The sequence below is a fragment of the Cyprinodon variegatus genome, unplaced genomic scaffold (assembly GCF_000732505.1).
Source record: "Cyprinodon variegatus isolate N-32 unplaced genomic scaffold, C_variegatus-1.0 Scaffold822, whole genome shotgun sequence".
Taxonomy (NCBI): Eukaryota; Metazoa; Chordata; class Actinopteri; order Cyprinodontiformes; family Cyprinodontidae; genus Cyprinodon; species Cyprinodon variegatus.
Window position 1 is genome coordinate 69,642 of NW_015151275.1, and position 10,309 is coordinate 79,950.

The following is a 10,309-nucleotide window of genomic DNA, read 5'->3' on the forward strand; positions in this document are numbered from 1 at the left end:
GCTTAAAGATGGTTTGATTCCTGCTGCATTAATCTGTAGCAGGAATCACTATCATCCTTTTTCTTACTGATCTTTTTCACAATCACCTGAATTTGTCATGAATCAAAGAGAGACACCAAACTGTTGTTCAGGTCTGATAAAATGATTTTTTTATGGATTTGGTCCTTCAATGCAGGTGAAGATGCAGACAGGCTGCTTTACTGCTCATTAGCCGCCTGCTTGTGTTGTTGATACTTCAGGAGATGAAGGCCTTCTCCATGCTGGTCTGTCACTAAATACCTGGAAACAACCGGAGGTTCTGGAGCTTCTCTTCACAATGTGACGCGTCCTAAATACTCTGGCAGCTCAGCGGAAACGCTTAGAGTTTTGCTTTGGGGATTGTTTTTGGTTACTTCACATTTATAGATTTAGAGGAGAATGTTTGTTTTTCATTTCACATCAAATCAAATCAAATATATTTCCAATGTTTTCAAGCTCTCTGAACTATTGTTCTGGTTGGATCTGAGCATTTATGCTGCATGGACCAATTAGCTGAGGTCAAAGTTCATGGAAAATTGTTGTTTTTTTGTTTTTGTTTTTAGCCAAGAAGCAGGATGGGGGAGTTGCTATGGAGATGCAGCCCTTAAAGAGCGCAGAGGGAGGAGAAGTGGAGGACAGAGAGAAGAAGAAGACCAGCGTTCCAAAGAAGGAGAAGAGCGTGTTGCAGGGGAAGCTGACCAAACTGGCCGTTCAGATTGGCAAAGCAGGTCCACAAATCGCTCCTCTTCACTCTTTACATTTGTTCATCAATATTATTTTAATTCATGTCCAGAGGAGCATCGTTTAGAGATGCATCATCAGGTCAATCCGGTTATAAATATTGCTTTCCAACACATTCACCTTATAATCCCAGATTTTCTGGCTGAGGAAACCAAGCTGACCTTTTTACAGTCAGGCAGGTGCAGGTGGCGCCTGACGGCATCGACTGCTGGCCTCAGAAAAGAGACGCGCCGATGGGCCTCTGGTTCAGGATATTTACCCTTCAGTTGCCTTTCTATGATGAAGGGATTTACCTCAGACAGAAACAGCGAAACAGACCAGCGATGCTCTAAGAGTTGGTAAACGTTTCTATTACCCAATTAGTAGACGATCAAAAATAAATCATTCTGATTATTTCAGCCTCAATACCAATTAGATGCCAAATACTAGACGAAGAATCTGGCTTGGACAGAAGGATATTCATTTCACATTTCTACCTCTATTGCAGCAAAATAAAGATTCAAATCAGGTTGTTTTCATTTGATTGTTCTATAATTGGACTTTAATGTTCTTCCTTCAATAAAAGCTGGGTTCTGTTTATCAAGTAAATTCACCAGTGGAGAGAAAATCGGCTTTAATCAGCTCTGGATCCACCCAGAGAGGAGCCGTTTCTCTGCCAGAGGATTCCCCACCAACGCCTCCATTCAAAATGCTGCTTCTCTTAGTCAGATGTTTAAAGTTTGACCAAAAAACAGATTTTTTTTTAGCACTTTAGCACTGAGCTGTTAGCCGTTGACAGGATAAGCTGCATTATCTCTATTTTCTCCACTTAAAAACAGCAACTTTCAGCTTCGATTCATTGGAAATATGAGCTTCAACTGGGAGATGCTTTCACAGAAGTGGAGCCTGATTACCGAAAGACCCGCCGTCTGTTTGACCTTTGCAGCAGTAACCTGCGTTAACCTGCAGCCTGAGAGCAAAGTGTTTAGTCGCTGGATCCATCAGATCTCTGCTACAATTTGATGATCGAGGCTTTAGGTGTTGGTAGATGTCAGCTCTGGATTTAAGAACAATGAAGAAAACTGGACAACCGATGATTTTTTTCCATCTCACATTGGTCATAATGAAGAAGCACACCAAAGCCATTTCTATTTTCAAGCTGATGACTGACTAAGCTCTCAGTTTGATCCTGTTAAATGAGGAAGTTATGCCCCCTAAAAAAGACGTTGTGCCTCGGGGGCTTCCTCACGGTTATTTACTAATCTTAACTCAAACTGGGTAAAACCATATAAAAAGGACTATAAAACAGAAGTAAAAAAGTAACAAAGTTTATTCCAGATCAGATTGTTACAGGACAGAGAAAATGCTTGGAGTTTGCACAAAAATCACGTCCGCAAGCGTCCGGCAAAGATTGAGCCGCGAACAAGGTCCTCTTCTCCTTCTTATAGCTCATGAGTCTATGTGTTGGATCATGCATCTTGCCTCTATTCTCAAGAATTACAGATAGCTTCCCTCTATCAGACCGGCTCCAAGATGTGTCCATATCCTGTGTATTTATAAAGACAGAAAGGCTGTCCTGATTTGATGACCTCCATACACACAGTGACGTCCACAATGCACATGATGTATAAAGAATAAACCTAACAATCCAAATATGTCCCAAAAAAGCTAAAAAAAAAAAAAAAAACACTGGACTTTGTTTCCAGGTTTGAAGATGTTTCGCTTCTGGATTTTATTTTTTTGTTGCTTTTTTTGGAATGACTGAGATGACTGAGATCTTCACCAGCATCCAAATATGATGTTTTAGACTTAGACAACGATTATAGTCATTTTGCATAGACAGAGTGAATACAAAAATAAATTTCTTGTTGTGCAGATTTCAGACAGTAAATAAGCAGCAGCTTAGCAGTGAAATAAACATTTCCATTCCTTAAAGTGCAGCAGTGATCAAATATAAACAGTGTGGGAGAAACGCATTGATATGGAAGTTCAGAGCATTAGTTTATATGGTGCAGATATGCAGTATTTTTGGTTTGGTGTTATCAGTGTGAAAATACCAAACCAAATGTATTGAGTTCCAAGGCAGAAAATGGAGGCTTCAATCTTGCAGACGTCTCTTCTGATCAGATGAACACAAACGGCACGGCAATAACAGAGATGTTTCCTGTCAGGTCTAAAAATAAAACAGAGCGGCTAAAAGCTGTTAGATCTACTGTAAATAGATGTTCTGTCAGGGGCAGATTGATTCATGAGGTGAAATTGAAAGGTGATTGAAATGATCAGCAGGAAACAGAGAAATCTCAGTTCTACCATCAAAATACCAATTGGAGCAGAAAAAAAAAAAGTTATTTAATTTCTTTTACTAATTCTGAAGGATCAGTTGGTAAAATCTGTAAAACAGCTTAATGCTTTTACTTTTTGTTTTTCACTCTTTATGCTTTAAAATAATGATGAATTAAACCAATGTTGTGTTGCTAAGTTAAAAAAAACGAACCAGAAAATAAATGAAATCAGAAACAATGTTTTAAAAGAGTCGGCGAAGACTCCTTTATAAAAATAAAAACTGTTTGTAGAAATTTGGATCAGTCAGAAATAAAAACAGAATAAAAAAAGAAATCAAACTTTAAAATCCCTCCATGAGATCAAGATTTCAGTTCAGTTCTTTGTTTTTTAACAGTGTCCTGCCTGGCGATGTGGCGATAAGTATAAATGACTTTATGCTAAAAAGAGTCCAGGTTTTACTTTCTTGAGGCCGTTTCTGCTGGCAGGGGTCGGGATTTTAACTTGGGTCAGTTGTCTTGTTGGAGTTTCTATAGAAAGTGCAAATAAGATCAGAAAAATAAGCATTAGTGCTGCAGCAGAAGGGGCCTGTTGTTTTCTATGGTAGAATCTCTGATAACTTTCCTCTTCTCTCCCTGCAGGTTTGGTGATGTCAGCCATCACTGTCATCATTCTAGTGCTCTACTTTGTCATAAACACGTTTGTTGTCAAAGGTTGGTGTAAATAAACATTTATTCCTGTTGCTCTAATGAGCGACGTTTAGCCTCAATGGCTCCATGGTGAACTGAAAGTGTTTTGTTGTGTGTTGCAGGTCGCACGTGGCTTCCAGAATGCACTCCCATTTACGTCCAGTATTTTGTCAAGTTCTTTATAATCGGAGTGACGGTGCTGGTGGTGGCCGTCCCAGAAGGCTTACCTCTCGCTGTCACCATCTCTCTGGCCTACTCTGTCAAGGTAAAGCCCACTTCAGTGTGTTTGCATCGTTTATGTGTCTGCAGCGCATTTAAACTTTCCTGTTTTTGTTTTTTTTGGAGGATTTTTCTCTGCATTCGTTCCTTTTTGGATTTGCTGTTTATTTATGTGTTTGCGGTGTGTTTGCGCCCCTCGGCCACCATAGTTATTAATCAACATGCGTTACCTGCACAGGAACTAAATCAAAACATTTTCAGTTACATAAATGTTTCCAGTCTGTGTTATTGATCCTCATGAAATCTTTTTTCGCTAAAATAAATCAGAATCTTTTTGTTTTTTCCATCTTCTCCATCTTTCTGACATCCAATAATCAAACTGTGTCCATCGTGATCTCCTGCCCTTCATCCACCTGCTGTTCTCCCCTGATATCACCAGAAAATGATGAAGGACAACAACCTAGTACGGCATCTGGATGCATGCGAGACCATGGGCAACGCCACGGCCATCTGCTCCGACAAGACCGGCACGCTCACCACCAACCGGATGACTGTGGTCCAGCTTTACGTAGGTGAGACGGACCAAGCAGGAAGATAAACGCCCTTCATGTCTGCAGTTTCACACTCAGGGATGGCTCGTTTTCATCTGTGGTGCATTTTAACTCTTTTCCTTGGATTAGTGAGAAACGTACGGAAGAGGATTAGGGCCACTGAAAAAAAATTTTTTAACTGATTTTTTTAAATTTTATTTCAGTATAGTATGGGAAAAAAGTCAGAATTCTGACTTTAATCTCAGAATTCTGACTTTTTTCTCAGAATTCTGACTTTAATCTCAGAATTCTGACTTTATTCTGACAATAATTAAAGTCAGAATTCTGAGATTAAAGTCAGAATTCTGAGATTAAAGTCAGAATTCTGTGAAAAAAGTCAGAATTCTGAGATTAAAGTCAGAATTCTGAGATTAAAGTCAGAATTCTGAGATTAAAGTCAGAATTCTGAGATTAAAGTCAGAATTCTGAGATTAAAGTCAGAATTCCGACTTTTTTCCCATGTTAAATTGAAATAAAATTTAAAAATCAGTTAATTATTTTTTTTTTTTTTCAGTGGCCCTAATCCTCTTCCGTAGAAACGTGTCATTTTTTACTGCTTTGTGTGAATCCGGCTTATTATCATCATACATTTAAACTAATAATAAAACTTAAACTGAAATGGAGAAAAAAACATTTTCATGAACTAAATTAAAATGATAAAACTGATTAAAATGCAAAAACAATAACTTTAACTATATTGTGTGTTTGTAAAGATAAAAATGAAGCTAAATGATGGAACAAATGAAAACTAAACTAAAAATTATTTAAATAATAGTAGCTACTAAAAACTATCAAAGCAATTCTAGAAAGAATATTAAAATACATTTGGAAAATAAGTATTCTAACTAAATAAAGCTGAAGTGGAAAGAAAAACTGAAAACTGTTTAAATTTTGCTGTAAATATTTTCACCTCTGTTACTTTTTTCCTTTTTGTCGAAGAATTTCTCTTTTTTTCCATTCGGACAGTACGGAGAGTTTTAGGATTGTATATTTTTTTAGCTACAGCCTGACATGTACGATCAGCCTGAATCATTTATGACCTGCAGCATAAATCCAGGTTTTCATGCCGTCTGCATCAGAAACGTAGACTCCTGAGACCAGACAAGCATTTTCCTGTTCCTACCAGATGGGATCTCCTGGTCTGTCATCCCCCAGAGATGATGTCCTGGGTTAGGGTGCACCACCCGCCTGGTGGTTAAAGCAGTAGAGCTCCAGGATGTTGGTGCCTAAAATCTCCCCCAGCATCTAAATTCTGCTGCAGAACTTCTGAGATTTTTCTGTCAGCTCAAGATGACGACCGAAGAGTCAGAGAGGATGAGGTTCATCAAACGATTACCGACCAAATATCTGCAGCCTGCTGAGGCAGCACATCGGCAGTGTTTAATAATGTAAACTTTTTCAAACATTCACATTGAAAGTCGAGTTAAACCCAAAAAACAACCTTACACGAAAAATGAAATGATTCCCTGCATGAGGAATAGAAACAAATCTGATCAACATCAGAATCTCTGGGATTAGCTTAGAGTACTTCAGATTATGTCTCCCTGGATCCTGAAAAATCTGGTCCTTTGTGTTTTTTTAGCTGGTTTTAATGACTGCAGTTCCTCTGCAGGTATGGTTGTAGTTTTATTTCCCTTTGGTATTAAAACATTTTTTTTAAATAATTTTCAGTCATGAAGCAGATATCTGCACTAATGTGAGTCTAGCTTCAGCTAACAGGAGAGCCTTAAACTCGTCTTCTTTACCACATGGAGTAAATCGGACGTACGAAGCTGCTGATTGGCTGGTTGTGTCTGCAGCCGAATTTTTGCACCTAATAAAGTGAGTTTTTCTTCCAAAGCAATGATCCTGTGCATCTTTTTAGGTGATGCTCACTATCGCGTGATCCCAGACCCTGGACAGGTCAACCCTCACACTCTGGATCTGCTGGTCAATGCCATCGCCATCAACAGCGCCTACACCTCCAAGATCTTAGTGAGTAACCTGCAGATCCACGGCAGGCAGATGTTCTCGCTGTAGTCTGGATAGAAGAAATGAAAATGATCCTGGGAATAACGTCTGCCATCAATCGTCTCTCCAACAGCCGCCGGATGTGGAGGGAGGTCTCGCCAAGCAGGTGGGGAACAAAACAGAGTGCGGCCTTCTGGGATTGATCTTAAACCTTCAGCGGGACTACGCCACCGTCAGAGAGCAGATCCCGGAGGAGAAACTCTACAAGGTAGAAAATCTCCAGTTAAATCCGTTTGGTTTAAAAAGAAACAACAGGAGAAGAAGTTTTCTTTCTTAATAATCTCCAATAAACGGTCTTTTCAGGTCCGTCAATGGAAAGATTTATTTATTTTATATCCCAATAAATGTATTTATTGATTTTAACTGAAGCTGAGGATTTAAATGAAAATGCATTAAAATCGTTTCAGTTTTGGTTATTTTATCCGTAGTATTTCTGTGTTTGTGAATAAATTGAACCAACAGCTACTTTCCTAAAGTCTCCTTCGTGGGTTTTTAGCTTCTGGCTGAACCAGAAGCTGGTTTAGTCAGATATTCCCACATTGAGCAGGTTTCTTTATTCACTGTGAGCTTCAGCTTCATAAACAAACAGCAGAGGCAGTAAAACTTCCTCCATCCACGTTTACAACATTTGCCTCCTTGGTACCTGACAGACATATTGGCACCAAGCTACGTATTTCAACGTGAAATATCATCGATCTGGTTTCCTCTTTCTCTCGTCTCTCCTTGCATCCAGGTTTACACGTTCAACTCGGTGCGTAAATCTATGAGTACTGTAATCAAGCTGCCTGATGGGACCTTCCGCCTCTACAGCAAAGGAGCTTCTGAGATCATGCTGAAGAAGTGAGTCCTTCTTATTACGGCTGAAGACAAACTTTTTTTAAAAGCCTTGAAGCTAAAGTTCAAGCAAACGTCATAAAATCAAAGCGTTTTGTTTAGAGATGGATAGGATGGAGGATGTGGAGGATCGCAGGCGACTGTGTGATGAAAGCAGACTGGGATCAAACATAGTTTGAAGATGTCATCGGTTTTCTCTCTCAGGTGTTCCTACATCCTGGATGCCAACGGAGAAGCTCGCAGCTTCCGTCCACGCGACAGAGATGAAATGGTCAAACAGGTTAGGCTAACTCCTAGCATGACTGTTTAAATGTTTGTCAGAATTAATGATTTCATGCTGATAGCGTGAAAACATTAAATATCTGCAGTCGTTAAAAGTGTGGCAGCGGAGGAAAGATTTTTATCATCTGGAGAACATGTTTGGGGTCTGCAGAGATGTGAGCTGAACCTTTCCTGACCCTAAGAACAAGTCCTGGACAGAGGGACCGTCTCTCCTGATCAACCTGTTCTACCAACCGGATGCTTTAGTTTGCGCTGTGTTTGGGATGAGAGTAGAATCTGACCAACCAGAGTCCCCCGGTGCAGTGCATTGTTAGTGCAACCAGGGAGAGCAGAGATCAAATCCCCATTAATCAGATCTGGCTTTAAATAAGTTCAAACTAATAAGTTCTATAGACCAACTGTGGTGACCTCTCTGTTGTCTCTGTTGTCCCGTAATGGTGGGAAGCGGAGATGATTGCAGACAATCTGAGCGAAGTTGATGAGCTTTTTCACGCAGATGGGTCAGAATGTCATCAGGTCCATGAAGCTTCCTGCTCTTCTGTTTGGGAAACAGACAATTCAGATTCTTCCTAAGATGTTTGGCTCAGATGGGAGAAGAAGAAGGAGGTGATGGTGGCTAACTTTCTAAACTTCAGCACTGGAAAAACCATCTAGAAATAAGTCAAAATTCCTTAAATCAAGTGTATTTACCCATAATTTGAGTAGGTAAATGAGATAGTTTGCCAATGGAATGAGTATTTCTACTCTTAAAATAATATATTTACATCAAATGCTCTTGAAATAAGATGATGCAATTGTGATTTCTTATTTTAAGCGTAAATTGTCATGTTCCATTGGCAAAGGGTCTCTTTTACCTCATCAATCCAAGAACAAATGCACTTATTTAAAAAAAAAATGGCTCATCTAGATTTCGATTTTTTTCCAGTGAGGAGATGTTGATGATGTCAGTCCATCAGGACTAGTGAAACTGTTCAATGCCTTTCAGTTAGCAGAGAGAAGCTGACTTTTAACCTCCCTGTTCAGGTCCCATTCTGCCTGCTGTGAGCTTCTGCTCAGCTGCCTGCAGCTTCCTCAATAAAACTCTGGTTTATTCTGCACATGCTCAAACAAACCCATGGCAGAGCGTCGGTAAACGTAGTCGGGTCACTTTCAAATGGCTGCAGTCTGTGTGGTTGAAGCAGGCGGGTAACACCTGTCCAAAGGCTGAGAGGTTTTAGTTTCTGTCTGTGAGGTGAGAGGAAGCAGGCAGACATCAGTAAAGCTCATTCAAAGTTGTTCACTTTTGCTGGGACATTTTAAATGCTTTATTTATAATTTATTTGAGATGTTTGCTGTTATAAAATCTCCTGATCTCACTGATGAGAGAATCTAGATGTTGTTTTTCTAAGATCGGCTGCTGTTCAGCCTCCATCTGGAACTGATGGTAACTTCTGTTATTTGGTGCTATGCTAATTAGCCGCAGCCTGAGTGAATGAGAGGATCCAGCCCACCTTCACCTTTCATCCGCGTTACCGGGGAAACAAGCAACGATGCTAACTAATGTAGCTCCCGCATATTTAAGATAAACAACATTTAGATTCAAGGTTAAGAGAAGGTGAAAAATATTTATTTAGATGTCGGATTTTTCGCTCAATCAGCTCTACTGAAATAAACGCATCTGTGTGCTTTTTGAGTTTGCAGCCTAAGCATGATGTGAGTGAAAGGCTGACGGATCTAAATCTGGCTAATGATGAACACAGCTTATGCCGTGAGAAAAAGAACTGCTCCTTCCACAACTTGATTCCAGCTCAGCAGTTTGTGTCGTGGCAGCTTTATGTCACCTCCTCTCTGTGTCACACTCAGACGCTGGGGGTCTTTCCCTGGAGCTACGTCACATCGCATCCATCAAACCTCGTCTCTCTTTAACATATTGGGATTCCAATGATGCATGTAGCGTGTATTTGGATGTTTTCTGCCTTTTTAGACCATGTTTTTCATTACTGACTGCTAGGTGATTGAACCCATGGCCTGTGAAGGGTTGAGGACCATCTGCATAGCTTACCGTGATCTGCCACCAAATCCAGAGCCAGAATGGGACAACGAGGCTGAGATAGTGACTGAGCTGACCTGCATAACCGTGGTGGGGATAGAGGACCCTGTGCGGCCTGAGGTTTGTGATTTCTTAACTTACCTGAAGAAAACAACCAACACATTCACCTGATATTATAACTAAACGTGGTTTAAACTCCACCTAAAGACTGAAACTGCTGTTTCTTTTTGGACTAAATTCTTTGACCTTTCCAAGGTGCCGGAAGCCATCCGGAAGTGTCAGCGCGCCGGCATCACGGTGCGAATGGTAACCGGTGACAACATCAACACAGCGAGGGCCATCGCTGCCAAGTGTGGTATAATCAACCCTGGAGACGACTTCATCTGTCTGGAGGGGAAAGAGTTTAACCGACGAATCAGGAACGAGAAAGGGGAGGTAGGTTTGGTCGTAGCTTTTTTAACTGTATCAAATACAAACATGTTAGATCATTTCTCATTTCTTTATTTGTGTTTAAATCAGTCATTTCTTCCCTTATTAATCTTTCAAAGTTAGTTTTTTGGTGGCTGTAGATGTTCAGCATCTCTCAGGATCAGCTTAATGTTTCTTTCTGGACTTTTAAAAATTTTTTTTAGAGGTTT

At 40.1% G+C, this 10,309-nt stretch overlaps 1 protein-coding gene across 4 annotated transcripts in view; it reads left to right on the forward strand.

Moving 5' to 3' along the window:
• Positions 1–10,309, forward strand: part of atp2b3 (ATPase, Ca++ transporting, plasma membrane 3) — a 115,024-nt gene that overhangs the window by 60,011 nt on the left and 44,704 nt on the right. For all 4 annotated transcript variants that reach the window (XM_015396823.1, XM_015396819.1, XM_015396820.1 and 1 more), the window contains exons 8-17: positions 582–746; positions 3,660–3,731; positions 3,830–3,972; positions 4,366–4,498; positions 6,381–6,490; positions 6,600–6,734; positions 7,260–7,366; positions 7,565–7,640; positions 9,633–9,791; positions 9,927–10,106. In XM_015396823.1, coding sequence (XP_015252309.1) covers positions 582–746; positions 3,660–3,731; positions 3,830–3,972; positions 4,366–4,498; positions 6,381–6,490; positions 6,600–6,734; positions 7,260–7,366; positions 7,565–7,640; positions 9,633–9,791; positions 9,927–10,106 — 1,280 coding nt within the window. The remainder of the gene's footprint in view (positions 1–581; positions 747–3,659; positions 3,732–3,829; positions 3,973–4,365; positions 4,499–6,380; positions 6,491–6,599; positions 6,735–7,259; positions 7,367–7,564; positions 7,641–9,632; positions 9,792–9,926; positions 10,107–10,309) is intronic.